We start from the raw sequence: 24,425 nt of genomic DNA on the forward strand, positions 1-24,425 counted from the left end.
ATGTTTCACAGGTGGAATAAGTCCACAATATTTTTGGAGGTAGAAGTGGTTTTCCCCTTGCTACTCTGCCATACACACTATTGCTGTTCTGTTTCTTCCTGATGGTGGACCCATGAACATCAACATTTGAAAATGAGAAACAGGCCTTCGGTTGCTTAGAAGTTACCCAGGGGTTCTTTGCAACCTCTTGGACTATTGCACACCTTGCAGCTAGAGTTACCTTTAATGGTCCACCACTTCTGAGTAGGGCAACTACAATCTAGAATTTCCTTCATTTGTACACAATCTGTCTGGCTATTGATTGCTTAAGTAAAATCACTTGGCTATAAATTGGTTACGTTAAATCCCTTTGAGGTTGTTTTGTAACCTTTCTGGGCATCAACAATTTGTTTCTGATTTTTTAGATCTCTGACATGCTTTGTTTGAGGCATGATACTAATCCACATACAGTGGGGGAAGTACGTATTGAACACGCTAACATTTTTCTCAGTAAATATATTTCTAATGGGGCTATTAACATGAAATTTACATTAGATGTTGGTAACAACCTAAGTAATCGATACATACACAGAATCAAAACAAATGCCTCCATAAATTAACACAGAGAATAAGTATTGAACACTTATTGAATAAGTATTTGGCGCAAAAAGGCATGGTAAGTCAGGAAACCCAATAAAACCTGTCCGTATTTAAAAAGCAATCCTGTCCCTATCAGTAAAAATCATTATGAACTAGTTTAGTCCTAGTTGGTGGTCTAAAAAAAGGTTTCTCATTATCAAGGTATCACACAGAAAGAATCCCATGATGGGTAAAAGCAAAAAGCTTTCTGAAGACCTCTGCAACCTTATTGTTGCAAAACGTCGTAATGGCATTGGTTACAGACTTTTTTCTAAGCTTCTGAATGTTCCAGTGAGCACTGTTGGGGTCATGATCCAGAAGTAGAAAGAACAAAATTTCACCCTAAATTGGCTGCAACCAGGTGCTTCTCACAAGATTTTTGACTTTGAAGTTTTCAAAAGAGTTGTCCAAAAGCCAAGGATCACTTATAGAGAGGTTCAGACCGACCTGGAGTTAGCAAGTACAGTTGTTTCAAAGAAAACAATACATAATGCACTCAACCGACATGGCCCCTATGCAGGCTCACCATGCAGGAATCTACTGCTGAAGGAAAAGCATGTTGAAGCTTGTTTAACGTTTGCTGCACTACATTTGGACTAGCCAGTGAAATACTTAGAGAATTTAGTCTGGTCAGATGAAACCAAAATGTAACTTTTTGGATGTCATTGCACACACTGTGTTTTGAGGAGAAATGTCACTGCACATCACCCAAAAAACACTATACCAACAGTGAAGTTTACAGGTGGGGACATCATGGTGTGGGGCTGTTTTTCAGCATAGGATACTGGCAGACTTCAGATAATTGAAGGAAAGACAAACTGAGAAATGTACCAGGACATTCTTGCTAAGAATCTGAGGCCATGTACCTGGATGCTGAAGATGAAACAAGGGTGGACATTTAAGCAAGGCAATGATCCCAAGCACACCAAGGAAACCCCTTAATTGGTTTCAAAGAAGGAAAATAAAGCTACTAGAATAGCCAAGTCAATCACATGGCTTGAATCCAATTGACAATCTATGGAAAGGACTAAAGATCAGCGTTCATAGAAGAGGCCCCTGGAACTTTTAAGATTTGAAGATGGTCTGTGTGCTTGAATGGGCCAAAATCACACCTTAGCAATACATTGGACTAGTTTTTTCATACAGGAGGCGTCTTAAAGCTGTCATTAGCAACAAAGTTTTTCCTCTTAAGTAATAAATAAATATCAGTGTGTGTCACTTTTTCCCTTTGCCATTCCACTTTATTACACATAATTTATGGACTTATTTGTTTTGTTTTCTTTGTACGTGTGGAATATTTGGGTTGTTATCAACATCTGATGTAATGTCAATAGCCCCATTAGAAATATATTTATTGAGAAAAACGTTGCTGTGTTCCATACCTATTTCTCCCATTGTATGTGCCTGTGTGTCCTATGTTGTCATTTTGTAATGACCTTAAAGTGAATAATTTTGAGGCAAGTTCTCTGTATGGACCATTTATATAGGGTGATCATATCCCCCACCACTATTTTGACTTTTTCTAAAAAAAAATACTCTAAATCTTAAATATTTGCTCCAGTCCCCACTCACTCAACCTTCCACTGCTACACCTTAAATGTCACTCTCAAGACTGTCTTTCTACAGGAGACGCATTTGGCTGGCAAAGCCAATATTGGCCTTCGAGATTCCTGGATTAGTGAGGTGGTGGCCTCAACTAAACCAAATCAATCAAAAAGGACTCATACCCCAATTTAATTTTGTGAGATTTTAACATTGCTTTGGACCCTAAGGTAGACCTCTCTAACACTCAAGCTACATGCTCTTCCCACCATACCTCGGACCTGAAGGCGCCATTGTCCCAGATAGGGGCGACAGATATCTGGCAGGTGTCTCAACACTTTAAGAGAGAATACACTTTCTACTCGAAGGTGCAGGCCACATTTTCCAGAATCGATTACTTCCTGATACAAGAGGACTTAATATCTAAAGTTTCCTTTTCTTTTATTGGTAATATCTTTGTCAGATCACGGTCGAGTGACACTTTTCTTACACCTAAACCAACCACTCTATATGCTCCAGTTCTGGAGATATCCTACTTTTTGGGCCAAAGTTATAGTGAAGTTTAAACTCTCAGGTATAACTTGTCATTTTATGTCAGAAACAGACTTACTGATTCCCTGTGGTGGTGGTGATTAGATGGGGACACATTGCCGGTTTATTTGGTTTCAGCTACAGTTCTGAAACAAACATTGTATCATCAGTATTCTTAGAAATGATCAAGTAGTAATAATAAATTGTATTGTATTGTGGACAATACTATTTTACTAACGTTGATTTCCCCCTTTTGGCACACTCCTTCCTCTAACTGCAAGGAAAAAATACCTTATCTAGCAGTACATTCTCAAAAACCCACATTAACTATATAGGGTCATCATGCCTATATTTGCAGCCATTATAGACTTTTTATGAAGATGGAAACATTTAACCCTTTCTTATTTGGTAGGGTAATTTTAAAAAGATGGTTATTTTCCTCTATACTTCTATATCTATTAAATGTTAGATCTTTGATAAATCTTGCCACTCGTAGTCTTCTTTCTTTTGAAGAAGTATCACAGCAGTACTCCCCTCACAAAGAGGCACTTTTTATTTATCTGCAAATAAGGTTCTATGTCACTAGAATACTTCAGAACCTTTCTGAAGAAGATTGGTCTAATGCTTTGGACTGTTTACTCTTGAACCCCAATCTGCCTAAAATGGTGACTTCTGTGATTTATTATAGACTCTAGCTCCCTCTCGACTATGCAAGGAGACATTCAGGCCCAAACAAGTAGACTGCTGGCTTTCCTCAAAAATCAGCCTTGGATATCCAGTCGGATTTCACCAAGGCATGGAAAACCATCTCAGTGGCCATATAGGGAAATGGTGCTAAAAATATATAATTATACTTACATATCACCCCATCAGGCTTTCCTTCTCACCACCTCCTCCTCTGCCCGCAGTGCAGTGCCCAGGAGGCAGATCTCTTCTATTCCCTCTGGTTCTCCCCAAAAATCATACACTTTTGGCATACATTAACACACATACACTTTGCTATCTAGTAAATTGTGCCCCATTCGCTCCAAAATGGGTCATCCTAAAGGCTATCAATTTGCAGGGGTCCTATATCACAAGGGGAACTAAAAGATTTCTATCCATTGTATCTTTAATAACAAAAAAAGTAATTCTACTTAAATGGATACCCCCTGACCCTCCCTCCCTTGGTCTCTTCCTTGATAAGCTTATGTTCGTGTTTCAAATGGAATGAATAGAGGCTTCTCTGGATAAGGAACCTGGGGTTGGGAGGTTCCTCGAAATTTGGGAATCCTACATAGACACTCAATTCTTCCCATCAACATTGTGGTAAATCTATAGGATACTTTTTAATGACCCATCTGTGCATGTCAATATTACTGCCTCACCCTCCTTTCTCCTGCCCCCTTAAGACCCCATCTAGTCTAGTCTCAATTCTACTATACGGCCTTAGTGTTGACTATGTTATTTTATGTTTCCTGTTTGAATTGTTGCATTTTCATTATATGATGCTAAACCTCAAGTTTATGTTTTGTTTTTTTTTTAATTATATTGTTGGTATCCTCACAAAAAAAAAATAAAAGATAACTGAATGTTGGCTTTTTTAAAGTAATGTAGTATTTCACTATCCTTTCAGTTCTCTGTGGAACCCAGAATCTTATAAGTAATAATCATTTTTTAAATTGGAAATAATATTTGACATCCTATTGCACAATGTATAGTATAGGGTTTCATATTGTATTTTAGAGTTGTAGAAACCTTGCTGAATCTCATTACTGCTATAAAAAAAATGGATATGCAAATATCAGTTTAAAAACAATTTTGCTGTAGTTGACAATTTTCACAGCTTCCCCATAGGGGTACTCATATTAGAAAAATAATCACAATACCCAGGAAATTGGATACTGAATTTTGTTTTTATGCAGCTTTACAGACTTAAGAAGAAAGCAAATTCAGTCAATATACATTAAAATATTTTATATATTTTTTTTAATTATTTCTGTGTCCACTCTCTTGTTAATCATAGTATAATACAACACACTTCCTGTAATTGAAAAAAAAAATCATACATCCTTTTGGAAGTGCAATGTGTGAAACTCTGTAGCTTGGGTCAGCAGTTTTATTCCTTTACTCAAATCATTCTTAAACATTAGTACTGAGTGAATGAGTATGTGTGTGTATATACCCTATCTGAAACAAATAAATAAGTAAAATGTGGCTGCTGTTTGTAATATTGAAATGATCCTGTTATGCCAATTTCTTATAAATATTTACAATGAATTTCATAGCTGACTGCTTACTATCACACCTGCTGCTACATTTGATTTGGTATTGTTACCAATCCTAGAAAGATATTATTCATTTGTTGGATTAGTAAACATGTGCTTAACATGTGACTAGTTCACATGTCAAATAAGAGCATATTTTTTATTTCATAATACCTCCTATAGGTAATAGAACTTACTCAGTTGGCCTGTGAGGATTATTTGCAAAGGAAATAAAAACTTTGTTTACATATGAATGTTGCTGAAACATTGCTTCCCTGAAATATTGTACACATCAATTGCAGCTGAAGTAAATGATTGAATAGATTAGTATACATTTATCTCCTAACAGATCCAGAAAACCCATACAGCTGGACAGAAGATGACATATCTCACTTTTACGACCACACAGAAGTAATTTTTGCTGCTGATGGTAAATATTTGTGGTTCTAATTGTGTGTATTTGTGTTTTGTTTTTAGTTGTCTGTAGTGATGTAAGCTGCTGCATATCAACATGAATGGTCTCTATGCATAATTTATCCTGGAAATATGTTTATTACTTTTTTTATCCCTATTTGCTGCCAGCCTTTATTTTATTGCTATGTACATAAATATTATTACTTTATGACCATTATATGGCATTGAATAATCAACTTGTCGTGAGTCTGCAGACACTGGGTCTGATTTATTAAAGCTCTCTAAGGCTGAAGAAGATACACTTTCATCATTGAAGCTGGGTGATCCAGCAAACCTGGAATGGATCTGGTTCAGGATTCAAAACATTTGCTAGCAAATAGCAAGTTACTTTGAAGAAATCTATTGCAGGTCAGCTTTACTGATGAAAGTGTAGTTAACCACAGAGTGGAGAGTTGCAGTGAGCACAGCCAAGGGTTAAACTACAATAATCAAGTAAAGATAACCGCAAGCTGCAGGGTTAAATTAGGAAGTCAATCATCCAGACTAGTCCCAGGAACAGAACCAGGTACCAGTAATCGAGATCCAGGAATCACTAAGCAACAGTCAGGTTATCACAAGGTTGAGTGGCAGCCATGCAAGGTAACAGTCCGAGACTGTAAAGACAGAGGAAACCAGATATCAACCCCCAAGCAGAGTCAGTTACTGATACAACTGCTTTATTTTAAACACATTTTTTTAAATTGTAATTTTGAACTTTTTAAAATAAATATATGTTTTATGATTTTTTCCCATCAATTTTACCGCCATTTCTAATAAATACTGTTTTAAAATATAGCAGTTACAGTCACATTTTTGCCCTAGGCTTATCCTCGTGTCACAGCATTTTCCTGTATTTTCATGTAAAAAAAAAAAGTATCACAATTTATATTTGGATCAGTTTATTTTAGAGTACTTATGGTACTCATCTATTGGAGAGATGCTTAGCTATTCTCCTAAGACAGCAAGCTGCCAAAAGCATTAATTTCCTATGTTTTGTATAGGTTGTATGCGTAAATATGTGAATATAATAGACCTTTTATGTGGCTCGTTATTGCAGCACTTTTACTAGTTAAAAATGTTTTTACTTTCTGTAAAGAAGAGTTAGTATTTACCTGTCCTGCTGCAAAATCTTCAGTTTTTATTCTCTGAAAGTGCTAAGCTGGCTGAAAAATCTACGACATCCGATAAATTTCATCCATGGTCCCCTACTGTGTACTGTAGTTCCATGAGTGTTCTGTTGTGACATAGTGGAATAATCCATAAGGCATAGAGAAGGACCAAACATACAACACATTTCTACAAGTATCAGATGTTGGAATTTCTTCAGCACTAAAATTGTGAAAATCGGTTGTATGGACAGTGCAAGAGAACAGTGTTAACTTTTGTTAATTTCCTGCAATCTTTTTCTAAAACCTGTTAATCATTCATAGGATCATTTTAAAAGCACAACATAGTATTTTATACTATGTATTTTATAACTATAAAGTATTTTATAGTTTTTATTAATATTATTTTTATTATTATTGTTAATAATATTATACACATGTAGATTGAAGCTAAAAGCTAATTTCTGTTTATCCTTTATTCCTTTAATATTCAGTTTATACTTTTTTGGACAATTTTTGTGAATATTAACACAAATTCTTGTGTAAAGATTTGCAGCTACTTTAGTAAAACAGCTCCCTGAACACTCCAAAAAAAATGAAACGCAATGTTTATAGTAACTATATACCACGTGATCTTTGCCTAGGCTTTCAAGTCAAATAATTCGAATGACATCAGCATTTTTTATCAGATATTTTTATTCAGAATATTACTGTATTTATTATTGCTGGTATAACTCTGATATGTGCAAAGTGTAATTGGTAACAATAGTAAATAGAATTAATTGTATTTTTCAGTGTTTTATGATGATGATCTTACAGATGCACTCTTTAAAACCCTTTCCCGGGTTACTCACGCCTTCAGAAATAATTGCGTCATTTATCTATCTATGGAGAGGAGGTATGTTTTTAGAATATGTAAATTTGAAAATATTGTCCAATGCCTTTAATATCAGGATATTTAATAAAGTAAACAGTAGTTCTTTTTTCTACAATTGTGCCGTATTACTTTGCAAAAGTATTCTTTACAAAAAACTAAAACTGTCATGTCCCAAGTGTTTGTCAGAGGAACTTCTGCCTAAGAGTGGCCAAATGTTTTGTGAGACATGCTGTATTTCTAGGGGTTTTTTTGTCAGCCATGAGATGACCCAGGGTCCATCCTCTAAAGCATTTGTCCTCAGTGTCACAGAGAAGGGCACTTACATTATCACTTCAGTATCGTTCTCTGCAACATTGTATGTTAAGAACAAAGTGTTGATGCGTTATCTGGGATCGGTAAAGATGGCCTTAATTTGTGGAAAGTGGGTTGAGCGGCACTGGATTTCTTTCAAGCTGGAAGAGAAACAGCACCTAGAGGTAGGGGAGAAGGTGAAAGGCAGCACTGAACTATGGAGAGGGAAGTGGGCCAAAGTTCTCCAAGATGGGAGAAAATAGATTATCATGGGGGAACATGGATGGTTTGGTAAAACGTAATTGAGTCACCAGTAAATTCAATAGGAGTGTAGTTTGGCAATTTGATTCTCACTATTTAAAAGCAACAGGGTTGTTATAGGCCAGGGGGAAGAAAGTTCATCCCTCTAAAGGGTAAATGTGTGCACATGAGCCCAGTAGAATATCATTCTATGTCCTGTATTTGGAAGTAAGAGCGCACAGGAAACAGAGAGGGGGCTGTGACACAGTGAGAAGCCGGAGTAAAGCAGATTTTTAGGTAGACTTGCCCTCTACGAGGACCCATTGGGTATGTTGGTTGTAGTGTGTAGGAGAACCACAGAAAGGTGCAATTTCTTTTTTCAGTTATGTATTTGACGGCATTGGAAATAGCAAGTTTACCATTAGCTTTTAGGTATATATAAGCTGTTTTTTTTAATACTTAGTTTAATGTTTTTACATGTTTGTGTATAGCTAAACCCCCTTTTCTAAACATATTTATCAGTTGGCAGAGAGGGTTAAATGCTTGATCCAAAAAAAGATTAGATTAAAAGGATGTTAACTGAAAGGGTTAACAGTCAATATATCAAGAGTAAACCATTACTGGCCAATAGAGCAACAAACCAGACTTACAGATGTAAAGCAGGAAACTGCTTCTGGGCAAAGGTAATTAAATCAAATAGCTATCCCAAGCATAGTGAAGAAGCAAGGCTGACTTCCCAGATTAGTAGGTCTTCCAACTGAGGTTTGTGTACAGCAAAGTAAATAAAAACTTTTACTTTTTTTGAGGGATAGTTGGTGCTGTGACAAACAGTGGTCTTGGGTATCTAGAGACCAAGGTAAAGCAGATACTTCTAAATCATACAATTTTGGAAGTTGAACCAAGAAGCCATAAAATTTGAACAGTTCTAAACAGCTTTGATGTTACAATAATACATAGTTAGGTTGAAAAAAGGCATAAGTCCATCAAGTTAAACCACTAGGGAAATAAACATATCCTAGATAAAAACCCTATAGACATAGTCGATCCTACTAATTCTCACTAATTAATTACTAATTCTCCAATTGATTACTTATTGATTACTAATTCTCACAATTGAAATTTTTATACTCCATTATAATTCTTTACGTGTTTACATCTGTTTCTCAAGATAACAAACTGAATCTAGGAAAACCATTTATTATTGATACCATGCATAATAATTTATACATAAAAATATTTTTTTTCCTTGTTTATGCAGTTCATCGGGGTATAACAATTTATGGGTTTAACAAGTCCATGATGGTTTGGTTAGGTCAAGATGACCAAGTGCCATGATGAACATTAAAAACTTTGAATATAGTATAAACTTGCTGATAACACAGCTGTGTCTCTGCACTTGTGTCTGCTCTTTTATGACTGCAGAACCTGAAGCCTATAAGTACAGTATGTAACGGTGATCTATATTACTACTGATCCATGAATTTCTATTGCTGTGAAATAAATGAAAGGAAGTTAGAGAGAACAGCAGCAGTAGTTAACACAGTAAATTGAAGAGGGCAAATTAAATAAACATAGTCATAAACATCCGGATAGTGTGTTATTTCTGTCTAACAAAGGATGGTAGTGGCGTCATAGTATAACAACATAAGTAAGCTTAGGTTTGCTTCACATAAAGTCCCAGTGGGTTCGGGTGGAAATTGACCACATTGTTTATAAGGTTATAAACTGATACTTTTCATAACTTGTTTAAAATGTATATTTTTAGATACAGTGAGATAAAAGGTGCTCCCAATAATCACAGCATTCAAATAATACAGTCCAGCAGTTGTTGGTTCACTAAATTTATTGCCCAGAAAAGGGCTTGTATTTTGCTAATAAAGTCCTATGCAATTAGAAATAGAGACAAAGTAAATATATATAATTTAGAATCCATTGTAAGATAATTTTAACAGAATAAGCCCTTGTTCAGGATTTTCTTAAAATCTAAAAATCTAGCAGAGTTTTAGAATGGGAACAGAAAGGATAAGCCTAGAATTAGATAAGAAAAAAAATACTTTATATTTGAAAAATTCCCATAACCCACCAGCCACCTGAAATGGAGTTGTCTCGCATTACACAGTGTTGTAAGGCTAATTTATTCTATTCATGGTTTTACGAGGAAAAACAGCTCAGGTGTTTGTACTTCAATCCTACAGTCAAAATTTTAAACACACTGTTGCTTTTCCTTAAATAAATGCAATAATAAAGACGGTGTTTTGCTTCTACAAATACACAAACATAACAACATGAAAACATAACATTAGGGCTGATTATTTTAAATTCATATGGGTCTTATACAGCTGGTTGTTAAGACATGCCTTTGTTTTAGGTACAACTTTACCGTACGACACATGGATGTTACATGTGATGCATACAATCATTTTCGAAATTGCTTGAACAATCTGGAGACCACTAGCAATGGGAAACAAAGGTGGTCAGCACAAGAAATCAAACCAGTGTTTCCACAGTTTTTCATCTATGAACGAGAACATTTGGTAAGTCCGAAGTGCTCTCACGCAGCTTGTCTCTTCTAGTTGCTAAGGAACACAGAAAGGGCAATTTATTTACTATCTAGTGAGTTGGCAGTATCTTTTCCAAATGCTTTTATACTGCTGCTGTAACTGTTGCTGTTTTTTAACAGCTTTTGATATGCAGAAAATCTAATCACTTTTCTTTTTTACATTGTATTCAAAAAGTCATCAGCACATATTTTGTTTATATAGGATTGTTTTCTGATAAGTGACATTCTGTACAGTTAACCCATATTGTTGAATCAGAGACTAAAAAGAAAAAATATCAAAATCACTAGATATACCCTTTAGATAGCAATAGCTAGTTTTATTTAGTCCCATAAAAAGAGCTGTGTGATTCCCCATTCTAAGATGGGAGAGAAACGTTTCACCTTTCTAATGTGGCCTCTTCCACATAAAAGCAATTTGGGAAATTGTCATATCCTCACCTTCACAACTTGATTTTCTATCTTGAATTTTCTTTCATTGACCCTCTATATCTGTGCATATTTTACACAGAGTATATGGAGACATTTGTCACATTACACCTTTTGGGTATAAAAATACATATAAACATTGTTTCGCTCCTTTTTACCACTCCCATTTTTAGGGAAAATTACTGAGAACCCCCTGAATTGAGGGGAAGGTGTATTAGTTTTATTTAGACCTAAAAAACCTTGAATTGAGGACAGCATACCATTAATTCTAAGCATTCTGTTTGTACATATTGCTTTTATCACACAATAATTATCAAATTATCTTCAGTGGCACTTCTATGAAACCAGGGGAAATGAAAAGGAACCATACTAACAACCGTTTCCTTAAAGTCTGACCATTTTGAATCAAAAAATGAATGTGTTCCTTCTAATAAGTCACACAGTTCCTTTAATTATTTCATGTTGTATTATAGTGTAAAATCAACAGTCTTTGTCAATATATTACATTTGTGCTTAGTATTTTTAAAAGCATTTGTCAACAGGAAATTTGGAATGTGAAAGGGTGGGGGATAAATGATGAGTTCTGTTTTATCCAGGTTGAGTTTCAGAAACCTGTCATGCATCCATGATGAGATGGCTGACAGGTAGCATGAAACCTTGCCAGGGGACTGAAGGAGACAGATCAGGGGTAGACAGATTTTAGTGTTATCAACATACAGATGGTACTGTAAACCAAAGGAGGATATAGGACTATTGAGTGAGGAGGTGCACAGAGAAAAGAGAACTGGTCTAAGGACTGACCCTTAGGGAACACCAATAGGGAGGAGGAATTATCATTGAAAAACTTGAAAGGAGCGGTCAGACAGGTAGGAAGTAAACCAAAAGAGAGCAGTGCCACTGATACCAATGGAGTTCATGATTTGTATTAGAAGGGAGTTATCAATCGTGTCAAAAGCAGGGGAAATATCCAGGAGAAAGGAAAAGTTGTGACTTAGTTCTGATGAGGTCATTGGCCACTTTAATAAGGGCTGTTTCAGTGAAATGGGCAGCTCGAAAGCCAAACAGGAGTGGGTCAAGGAGAGAGTGGGTGCTCAGGTATTCGGTGTGTCTTTTATAGACAAGGTGCTCCTAAAATTTGGAAACATAAGGGAGAAGGGAGATAGGATGGTAGCTAGAGGGTAGGAAAGGGTTTAGTGAGGGTTTCATCTTGGGAGAATAATAGCATGCATGAAAGAGAAGGGGTAGATACCAGTAGGAAAGGTTTATTAGATTGGTTAGTGCAGGGGGCAGGGTAGAGGAGTGGGGACAGAGTAGATCAGAGGAAATTGCTTCATGTGGACAGGTAAAAGATGGAGATGATTAGAGAAGAGATTTCATCCAGGCTAACAAGGCTGGCTGATCCAGCAAACCATGGATTTCTTAAACGTCATTTGCTATGTGCTTGCAAATGTTTTGATTCCTTGACCAGATCCATTCCATGTTTGATCGATCACCCAGCTTCACTGAAGACATTGTATCCTCTCCAGCCTTGGAGAGCTTTAAAAAATCAAGCCCATCATGTCTGATTTTGACAATTTTATGCCTAAAATAGGTGGCCATGTCTTTAGCAGAGAAGGTAGTTGTGGTGGGAGCAGGTGTGGGGCTTAGGAGGGAGTCTATTTTTAGATACTATTTGTGTTTTTAACTGTGAATTTAGTTGCTTTAAATTCAAGCTTTATTCTAAGTACAGGTAGTCCCCGGGTTACATACGAGATAGGGACTGTAGGTTTGTTCTTAAGTTGAATTTGTATGTAAGTCAGAACAGGTACATTATTTTAATAAATGCAATTAGGACAGACTACTAGATTGTAAGCTCTTCTGGACAGGGTCCTCTCCTCCTGTATCACTGTCTGTATTAGTCTGTTTTTTGCAACCCCTATTTAATGTACAGCGCTGCGTAATATGTTGGCGCTATATAAATCCTGTTTATTAATAATAATAATAATAATGTTTGTCCCACAATATTATTAGACAGCGTGGTGTCAGTTACTGTATAAAATCCTCACTGTGAGTTAATCATAAACAAAGCAAAAAAAAACTTTATGGAGCCTAGACATTCATTAACTTCTGAAGCAAGCTTTTCTTTATTATGCAAAAAGAAATAACTGCAGAGTTTGTCTTGGTCATTAACAAGTTACAAGAGGTTGCGGGACAGCAAAAGATTTTTTCTGCAAAACATGTGAACTGCCTTTCCCCCCATCAAGGCACACGAACAAGCAGGGAAGCCCCGCTCATATCTAGAAATCATCCGTATGTCAAATGTCCTTAACTCATGGACTACCTGTACTGCAAAACCTTGTGAACTACAACAATATATTTTAATTTATTTTCTTTTTCTCTTTGACAGGAGCTATGGAAAATTACTGCAGTACCACTTACATGACGTGTGCAGGCTGTAGTTTGTAGTACTGTAAGAAGGCACAGAGTGGAAACCACTAACAATCTGAGGATGATCCAGAAATATATTGTTTGCTACTGGCAAGATTCAATTTTTAAGGTGTGCATAACTGATCTTGCCATGCAGTAGGTGGATGTGTAATGTAGGCTTATAAGATGAAAATGAATCTCTCAGGGGACATGTAACAACATGTTATGGGTAAAAAAAGTGGGCAGACTCAAGGAAAAGATGAAATATGTCTGCTAGGACATGGTACAAACTAAAAGAGCAAAAAGCTCCGCAAATTTTGGAGAATTTTTGAAGGAGACTTCAAATGCCTTATTTATGGAGGAGACTTCAAATGCCTTATTTATGGAGGAGACTTCAAATGCCTTATTTATGGAGGAGACTTCAAATGCGGTCAGAGGCTGAATCTATCACAGAAAGAAGACGGGTTTGCTCCTGCTAGTGATAGACTACATAATAGTTGGTGTATGCTCCCCATTTCCATGCTTATCCAAGGTCTCATACTCCACTCCATGGCTTTGTTTTCCCTCCTTGTGTGTGACTTTGCTGCTTTTACAAAGCTTGTGACCAAGATTGGATAGTGGCTAATGTACTATACACAAAAATGTAATGTTTCTCCTGATGAAGCATAAAGTGTGAAACGTGTTGGGGAACACAGTCATTATAAGGAAAAATAGTTATTGTGATGGTCACAATTTTACCATTGTGTATATGTTTTTAAATTGTATTTTTATTGATTAAAGTGTAAATTGATATTTTAATGTGCATACCTTTAAAGTCTCATTTGCTGATCCTTTTCTTTGACAATGTTGAATAGGTATGTGGTATGAAAATTTAGGACTCTTTCTCTAGCTTCTCAAAACTGGAAATAAATGATTGTACCAGTTTACAGTAGAGAACATTAACAGAAACAAATCTGTTCAAAACTATGGCTATAGAAAGAAATAACACTAGAGTATATTTATCTTGTAAAAATATACATGAAAATGAATGAAGCACAGAACATTTTTTAAACTTCATTTTTTTAATTGCACTCAAAAAAACAGTACAGTAGTGACTCAATTAAAAGTAATGGACTTCACCTGTGAACCTTCCTTTATTCTAAATTTGTCATGTGGTAAGGCTGCAAAACAGCTTTTCAAAATTATATAAAATATCAAAATAGAAAAAAAAGAACATATTGATAAAGATACCAGAGAGGTAGAACGAATAAAAGTGGAAGAAGGCGGCAGGGGATGGGGGAATAAAATCACCCTAGGCTAACCAATAATAAAAACTGAAGCACAAAACATTTTAAAGCAAACCTTTATGGTTAGGAATACTTGTGTTTAGTTTGTCTAGTCTTTAATGATAAATCATGAATTCAAGAGAAAGGAAACGATAGGCTGTTACTTGACCCAATGTTGCCGTAACAGCCTATCTTTTTCTTTCTCTTTATCATGATTATTAGATACTACTATTTACTAAAGCTGGGTACACGTGCAATAATTGTCGTTTGAAAGTATCTTTCACAATCCTTTCCACCGACTAATGACTACTCGATACATGAACGAGTGCTGTACATACATCACCGTTCTGCTCTATGGTGAGGGGAGGGGGAGAACGATGGAGCGGCACCCCACTGTGCGCTCTCCCCCACTCGTCTGTGGATCCTCCAGGACAGTCGTTCGGACGATGGACAACGGGCGCTGTACACACGCCAGATTCTCGTCCGATATTGGCCCTGAGCTGATTATCGGACAAGAAGGGTTGGACGTGTGTACGTAGCTTAAGGAGTAAGTGCATTTACTAAAGTGGAATCCAATCCACTCCATATACATTGGGGAAAATGAGCATTGAACACATCAACCTGTTTCTCAGTAAATATGTTTCTAATGGGGCTATTGAAATTAAATGTACACCAGATATCAATACCAACCCAAGTAATTCACACATACAAAGAAATCAAACCAATAGTCCATAAATTAAGTTATATGTAATAAAGTGGAATGGCACAGGGGATAATTATAGAACACATGAAGAAAAGAAGGTGCAAAAATGGAATGGAAAGCCAAGAAACCTGCTGAAATTTGTCAGTATTTAGAAAACAATCCTGCCACCCTTAGTGCAAATTATCATCGGCTGGTTTAGTCCTAATTGATGGCCTATAAAAAAGGTTTCTCATTATCAAGGTATCACACGAGAAGCATCACATGATGGGTGAAAAAGAGCTGTCCCAAAACCTTTGCAATGATCTTGTTGCAAAACATGCTGATAGCATTGGTTACAGACATATTTCTAAGCTTCTGAATGTTCCAGTGAGCATTATTTGGCTCATAACCCAGAAGTGTAAAGAACATCATTCCACCCTAAACCGGCCACCATCAGGTGCTCCTCGCAAAATTTCTCTGAGGAGTCAAAAGAATAATCAAAAGATTTGTCCACGAGCCAAGGATCTCTCGTGGAGAGTTTCAGAAAGACCCGTAATTAGTTGGTATAGTTGTTTAAAATGTCAATGGTTTGAAACCCAGCCAGGTTTGAATTGCTGATTGTGTTCCCTACTGGGGGGTTCACCTACACGTCAGAAAATCATTATATATTTATGGGCAAGCTGCATTTTGTCAAAACCACACTGTGGGGCAGATTTTATAAAAAGGCAATCTGCTGTTAGATTGATTTATTAGTTAATATTATTAAAAGGTCATTATTTTTAGTAAATTCACCTGCACTGTTAGCATTGGCAGCATCAGACCAGCACTATTATACCTAATGCCACTTTGAAATGGTCCATGGAATTCATCACTTTCAAAGTTGCAATCTCTGTTGAAAATAGTGACTAGAGAACAATAACAGTATCTCAAAAATTGTATTTTTTTAGAGCTGACCATATTAAATAAATTATGTAAAAATAAAATTTCTTTTCATGTAAGCATTGTTATCTGTTTATTTTTTTGCAAAGGAAAGACTCACTAAAATGTGAATTTTTACTCCTTCAGTATACCTCTTCAGGTTACAAGGGTACAAGCTATTTAAAATCACAGCAGATCATCACTGTGTAATGTCCAGGGAAATCACAGGGACATGGCTTTCAAATAATACGGTTTATTTACTGAAGGGTTGTGTCTACTGCTATTGATTCTTACGACAGTATTATTGTCAGAATACTTTTGAGTACATTTACCTGCCAAAATACAATTACCAAACCATTTGGTCCACCAATTTGAAAAAAAGTCTTACAGACTGGGACACACTTATCTCTCACAAATGTCTCGTACAGCATCTACGGTAGTAAGTTGGTAATATGAAAACTATGTTGACTGTTTGGGTATGGAGCTACATGCATGGTCATCCAAAGTCCCTCAAGTTGATCTGTGCAGGTACACCACATCCCACCATTACAAGATATTCTTTTCAACCTGGTACTGACAAAGCCAGTGTGCTACACATTTAATTCTAGAAAACAGTTTTAAACAGTTAAACAGTTTTCTGTTTTACAGCCTTTTGGGAAGGCAAATCAACATAAGGATATAAAGTTTAATGTGGACTATTGTACAACTTCCACACTGATGTCTTCAAAGTGATCCTTAGACATGCTGATTACAATGTATGAAGTCTCACCAACCTGGCCATCTTCTTTATTATCATAGCTTTAGGCCTGGCCTAATTGTCTGTGACAAAAATAACTGGATTTTTTATCTTGAGACATGAGACACCACTGGTCACCAATGCAAAGGAGGATTTTATGAGGGCAAAAGGCTAATACCAACCACTAATGCAAGGTGTTTATTATAAGAAAGGTAAACCAATAGTTTAAAGAATTTGGGGTCTGGCTCATACAAAGATGCAGCAGAGCAAAATATGGTTTGTTCAGACGATGCTCTGTTACCACAGTAATACAATAATATTATTAATAATATTAAAAAATGTTACCAAAATAAAATCATCACATGTTTATTGGTTATTGGACTGATCAGCAATACTATTTTCATTTTTTTTTTCTTGCTAAAAAGCCTTTAATATTGAAGTGAAACAAAGATCAAGTATGTCTGAAATATATTTACATGACAGAAATATATGAGTTTTAATCAAGACTTCTACTGTTCTGCATTTGGTGATTGCATATTTGCATATATTACTGTGTCCCCCAACGTATATATACAGTAAATGGAGAAAAAGGTTTAAACTGTACAAATGTACTCTTCTTTTTTACCTTCTATTTCCCATTTTATGGTCTTTTATGAACAGTAGTAGTATTTAGATGGTAATATATATATATAAATATATATATTACACATAATATATTCACACACATATTAAGGTTAAGTATCACTGTAATCTAATTTCATTGTCAGGTTACAACTACCTGATTTACAAGTAGTTTATATGTTTCTCACAATAATTAAAACAACCACCCCCATCTTATAACCTACCTGCTCAAAATTTTGCTGTGACTATTGAAAGCATGGTATCTGCAAGAGCGGGAGAGGAGTTGTGCTTTGACATTTGCGGGCCTAATTTAATACAGCTCTCCAAGGCTGGAGAAGATCAGTGAAGCTGGGTGAAGCAGCAACTCTGGAATGGATTTCTTCAGTCTTTTGCTAGCAAATGTTTTGAATCCTTGACCATATCCATTTCAGGTTTGCTGGATCACCCAGGTTCACTGATGAAAGTGTATCGTCCCCAGACTTGGAGAACTATAAAAAATCAGGCCCAGTCTGAGCTGTGTACATCATTTCTACAAAAACTGTTCAAAATAGATTTGATAGGCAGAAACTGCCCATCAGAAGGTATTCTAAGAAAAGACCTGAACTAACCAAGAGTCCAAAGCTGTGCAATATTGTAGAACAGGGGTGCCCGCACTTTTTTGGCTTGCAAGCTACTTTTAAAATGACCAGGTCAAAATGATCTGCCAACAATAAAAACTTTGAACTCTACCGCGCACAGGAGTCCGCAATCTACTAGTGTTGCCTTTGCGATCTACCGGTAGATCGCAATCCACTTGTTGGGCACCCCTTTTGTAGAACATCTATTGTCTGACACGTCTAAAATGAAGAGTACTGTTTTATGTACCTATTGTATTAGCTTTAATACATGCTATCGAAACATGCATTTTTTGTGAAGCATGTTTGTGTGAGGAACATTTTAAAGTAAACAGAATGGCATAGAAGCATGTCCTCACTGAAACCAATTACAATGTGGCTATGGACTCTGACAGACTGTGTACAACCCACAAGGAACCTCTAGCATATTACTGTTGTGAAAACAAATTTCTGTGTGCATTTTGCTATAAGCTTGGGAATCATAGAGCTCACACAAGATTGAAACTCTAGGAAATGCTTACAAACAGAACATGTACAAACTCAATATTGTCCTGGATTAAATATTAGCTACAGAAAGCAGTGTGGGACAGAAGATCCATGACATTAAGGGTCAAGTAAAGCAGAGATAAGAAAAGTCCACTGAAAAGAGAGCATGTATGAATATTCTGTTTGTGGGCATCAGAAAACAAGTTGATGAACTTGAGAACCAAGCTCTTGGTAAGGTTAGCAGACAAAGGGATGTTGTTTGACAACTGTGAAGGAATCCAGCATTTAGAATTACAGGAGGATGAGCTGTGCTAAAAAGTCCTTCATATTGAGGAGCTTTTCAGTGTTAAAGAGGGCTGCAAGCTGGTAGACCTTTTCTGTACAATTTCTCAGAATATGAAAACAACATGAACATGGAACATAGTATAACGGGGTGGCAAACCCAAACTGGGTGATGTACTGCTATCAGTAACACTAGGGAGTAGCCTCATTAATTTAGCTAATTTTATATCTAAACTGAAGGTAAATTGATTTTATGTTAAAGAAGATTCATGTATAGCTATGGACTGTAACACCTGTAATAACAAAGTCGTTCAAGTTTTAAATCAGGAGAACATTACATGGAAATACAAGTGAGCACTACAGGTTATTGAATTGTTTGTATGGCTCATCTCATAAAATCTGAAACGGCTAATTTACAAGATGCAATGATAAATCTTGCGGACTGACAATGCTGATCAATCATAGCTAATCAACTGTCTGCACTTCATAATGTAAACAGTACCAGTACCGGTTGCTGGTTCTCTGCAGGTAATTAGTATTTACCTAAGTTATGAAGCTGGCATACTTTCTTTCAATCATATACAGGTTGACAATCGAAAATCCAGCCACCGATAATCCGGATCCTTCAGTTCCCAGCATGAATTTCGGATCACATTTTCAATACAGGGACTGTAGTACACTGTTTGGCCACTAATGTTTTCATGGGGCTCTTCTGCAGAAACAGCTGATAGGTCTTGCTTGCTACACTAAATACACCTTGAGACGTCCCTGCTGCCTGCCGCCTGGAACTGTGCCAGATGTCCGCGGTGCTGCGAGAGGAGGGCTGGAATCTGGAATTTTCGCAAATCCGGCTCTCCTTAGGTCTGGAGGTTGCCAGATTTTTTATTGTCAAGCTGTATCTAGTTTGGTCAGGCACTTGCATACATTTTCAGCTACTTTTTTCAATGTGGTAATAGCCGGGTAAGGTAAAAAAAAACTAGGTGATTTAAAAACAATTGTGTTGCAACATTTATCTTAGGATAAACAAATTAGCCTTTGTTGGTGTTGTTTCCCTGACTACAACAATATCTCCATACATACATGTGTCTCTCTTGTACAGTTAATCATTTCAGCCAGTGAAGATCATAAAAAGCTCCCTTTCCTAACAAGTAGTAATTGGTGATAGGAGACGTGCATTTTTTTTGCTGGAAAATTTTGTAGTGGCCAAAGAGTGTAGCTTAAATGTGCAAAACTATTAATGAAACACTTAATTCATGCTCTGATAATGGGGAACAATGTTGATCTTTTGCAGTTAAGTATAGCCTAACCTTATGGTTTGTACTGAAAGCATGCTGCACCTTGCTGTAACTTTATAAACAATGTATATATTGTCACTGCAATCCAATATTGTGATCAGTTGGACAATGCTATTCTTTTGTAGATCTACAAGCAGTGACTAATACCAATGTCAGCTTGTCACTAGTTACAAGTTGTGAGAAAAATATTCTGTTAAAATCATTTTAGAAGGAAAGATGTGCTAGGAAAATTTGGGAGGTCAATATGACAGCTTAGCACGTAGCATCTCCAGTAAAACACAATGACAGCCAGATTATTTGTTTCCTTTCCTAAATAATATTTTAGGGTTTGGTTTAGCATACTGCCCAGTGCAAAAAAGAAATGGGGTATTGCATAAGACTATAACTTGTCTTTATTGGTATATATTGTTATATTCCTATATAAAATTAAAGTCAGAACTAGTACGGAAATATTTAAGTTGAATTTCTCAAATAAACTAATGCTCAGTAAATGTAGCTAAAGACCTGTATATAATATGAAAATGGTTTTAGTCACTGCAGTCTGGCTTTTAGAAATAAATCTGTAAAAGAACACTGGCACTGGTAGCTGGGCATCATGTGTGTTTATTCCGTTTACATGGCACCATCACCAAAAGGTTTTTTAACTGAATGTGGAAATGTAAATCCGCCTAAATGATGTTTGAAGTCTAAGCACCGATCACCATAGTAGTAACAAGACACGAGTGAATACATTCACTTTTCTTCAGAAGTGTAATAATGTTCCCGTGAATGCCTCACTCTCTTTTAAAAAAATGATTGTTTCCTTGCATACACCAGTATTTTCTATCCTAAAAAATTAATGCCACAAGTAAACTCACAACCCCTGATCAGTATACTTCTTTTGGGCCAATAACACAGAAGCCATTGGATCAGAATGACAACAGACAACTAGCATTTTTATAAGAAGAAATCAATACTGGCAGGCAATAAATTTCTCCTCGTATAGGTTTCCGATAAACATCAGACAACCATTGTGAACACTAGATGGTGGCATTGTATCCCAAAAGCAACTCCACTTGGCATGCCAATTAAAAAACCTAAAAGCACACAAACCATCAGGAATATATTGACTCCCCTTTAACCTCCTGGGTGGTTCATTTCTGTCCGGGTTTATATTTTTAAAAGCGGTACATTGTTTTTAATGAAACATTATTTTACAGTATAATATATTACTATGGGTATAATAAAGTTTAAAACACTAAATCATGTCAAAATAATAAATTCAATAAATTTAAAAAAAAAGTTTTTTATTTTTTTTAATTTTTAAAAATTACTTAAAAATAAATAAATAATATACTGTAAAATAAATGTTCATGAAAGTCAATGAACTATATTTACACATAAATAGATTTGATTACGGAATGTCCGTATGCACCGACCTCACCAGGAACACCTGGTAACTCATCGAGTGCAGAGAATGCCAGCGGGAGGAAGAGAGAAGACGCGAAGGACACCGGCAGATCAGGTAAGTCACGATTCACTATTGTTTCCCATAGGTTTACCTAACCCCGAGTGTGACTCGGGTTTACCGCTTCCAGCTTCTTTTTTCTGCCCTGAGTCACACTCGGGGGTACTGCTGGGGGGTTAAGGTAAAGCTCTATTTGTACAAAGTAATGATATTTGTAAGCTGTCACATATCAGACAAAGAACTATAGCCAAACCTCTCAATTTAAATTTTAAATAATCAGTGGCATTTTAAAAATGTGTTAACTGGAATCAATAATAATGTCCGAATTCCTAAATATTCCACACCACAAAGTTCAGGAAATAAATCTTGCAATTATAATCCACCGATGTATCTTTCACTCTCCGGACCTGTCTACAATGTGGTGCAGTATCTCAATAAAAACTTTTTATTGTTCACTAAACACAGTTTGTAGATAAAATCCAAATACATAAAACAAGATCTTCATAATCATCCAAAGGAATCAAAGGATCTCCAAAGGTCTGGTTCTTGGCTGTATGTTAGATGGATAAGTGTAGTCCACTCTACACCTCACAATTTAATTACTGTATTTGCGTTAAACAGTCATGTCTTGAGCTGAATTTCATGGATGGACCAGACTTGGACACAGCCATTTGTAGATCATTTTCCCTACAATTAAATGAATGGTTACAATTTGGCAATCTTGTGATCCCTTGCCAGACTCATGGGCATCCGCAGCCTTCCAAAGGGCCCTAAAGAGTTTTTTTGTCTTTAATTTTTTAAATAAAACAGTTTCCATCTGCATACTGCATTAGAAGGTACCAAATATTGGCACCTAACCTGGAACACATTATACTACTTTTACAGATTAGATTTTTTGATAAATACAGGAACATTTTTCTTGTTTTACAACCAAAAGAAAGAAGAAGTCTGTTTAGCAAGCAAGCAAGCACTTGAGCTCATGCAAGACTAAGTAATCAGAACAGACACTAAACATGGCTCTTAGACATGACAAAAGCAAAGACATTAAAGAGGGCATTTGGTCAGGAAGCGATTGTTACTTTGAATCATGCAATCATCCTGGGTACAACCATTCATTATGTTTAAATTACACATACAGTAAAAGCTCATTTAGCATAGAATCATTATATTATAGCTATAGTAATATACTGTATATTTCTCATTTAGTATTCATTGAAATACTTGTGAATAAAATGATGTCATTTGTTGAATAACTGCATGCAATGGGGAGCAATCAGTGAAGTGCAGTGCAGAGGTCACTGACATTTCTGACTGTTATTATTACAGTATTATTATCATCACCTGAACTAATACATTTAAATAATGACAGGAGGAACTACACATAGATAGCTTTAGTATATCCTTAGGATAGCTTTGCAGAAGTTTATATTGAATTCCGATAAACAGAGTCTTGGATTATGCAATACAAATATATTAGTCCTGGGTAGTGGGTTATTAAGTAGATTAGATGGTTAATAGTTGGGTTTATATACACAGTTTAGTTAATTAATATTAGTCTTTAATTCCAATTAGATAAGCATATGCCTGACTTAGAGTTCCAAACAGTGTGTTCTTTTCTGAATTAGAGTAGCGAGGGTTAGAACCCCTGGTAAGATGTAGTTGTATGTTCATATAAAGCTATGTACACACTTCCAATAATTATCGCTAGAAAATGAACAATTACGACTGATCAACAATTATGCACAATTATACTTGAACGAACGTATTGTGCACAATTCTGTACTTGATGTAATGATACGATTGTTCAAATAAAATCCACCAATAGTTTACACATGCTAGATACAACCATTTGAACGATGTAGGAAGTGACATGTAAAGGAGAAAGTGTATTGCAGAAACATTCAAGATCACTGAACAACCGTACACACGATAGAAAGTGAACGATCATCGGCCAATCAGATCTGCCGTGACGGTCGTTCACTTCCAACGACAATCCTTGTTTGTCAGCGTCAGTGGTCACCTTTTTTGCAAACGATTTTCAGCCATCCGGTCGTTGTTTCCAACGATAATTATTGGAAGTGTGTATGCAGCTTTGGGGTGATTCACTATCTTTATCTTTTCTGATTAGCATTGCCACCAAGAATAAAAGTAAAAGAAAATATAAAAAATGTAGTTGTCCCTTGAAGCCTGATAGATAAGAAAATCAGAAACAAAAGGCTTTGGGATATATTTACTTGCAATTGTTCCACATACAGCCAAAGTTATATCATTTTATTAATTTAAACTCTAATACTCATTGTTCTTTTCCATTTCTAGTATCTAAGTTGTTTGGATGTGTTACCATTCTTCTGTTTTGACAAAACAAATCTGTTTTAAATAAGCAGATCACACAAAGTCTTCCTGAACTGCCATATGAAACCAGGAACAGATGGTATCTATTCTATGGCTCTATTTCTAGAATAAAAGCCGTATTTACTCTGTATACAATGGTTGCTACAGTATCATTAATAAGTTTTCTAATAAATCCTCCTTCCTGTAAAGTAAGGAAGGATATTATCACCTAATGAGTATAATAGATTTGTTCAATTTACAGGCTACTACAAAAATTGTAAATATTTGCATAGATTGCCAAGTCAACAAGCACTCATCAAATAAACTATATTTTATCAAAGAAGATATACACATAATTCTCAAAGATAAACTTTAGACAAATATAATAGACACAAATTAATTTTTTTAATATATCATAAATTGTTTTTTTTATTTCATATTGCAGCAAATGT

At 35.9% G+C, this 24,425-nt stretch overlaps 1 protein-coding gene and 1 long non-coding RNA gene across 3 annotated transcripts in view; one reads left to right on the top strand and one right to left on the bottom strand.

Moving 5' to 3' along the window:
• Positions 1-14,509, top strand: part of METTL22 (methyltransferase 22, Kin17 lysine) — a 65,845-nt gene extending 51,336 nt beyond the window's left edge. For both annotated transcript variants that reach the window (XM_072418905.1, XM_072418904.1), the window contains 4 exons: positions 5,287-5,367; positions 7,292-7,394; positions 10,273-10,438; positions 13,277-14,509. In XM_072418905.1, coding sequence (XP_072275006.1) covers positions 5,287-5,367; positions 7,292-7,394; positions 10,273-10,438; positions 13,277-13,312 — 386 coding nt within the window. In that variant the 3' untranslated portion in view covers positions 13,313-14,509. The remainder of the gene's footprint in view (positions 1-5,286; positions 5,368-7,291; positions 7,395-10,272; positions 10,439-13,276) is intronic.
• LOC140335904 (uncharacterized) overlaps positions 1-24,425 on the bottom strand; it is a 136,756-nt gene that overhangs the window by 38,428 nt on the left and 73,903 nt on the right. The gene's annotated exons all lie outside the window — the stretch shown is intronic.

Source organism: Pyxicephalus adspersus, chromosome 7 (assembly GCF_032062135.1).
Source record: "Pyxicephalus adspersus chromosome 7, UCB_Pads_2.0, whole genome shotgun sequence".
Taxonomy (NCBI): domain Eukaryota; kingdom Metazoa; phylum Chordata; class Amphibia; order Anura; family Pyxicephalidae; genus Pyxicephalus; species Pyxicephalus adspersus.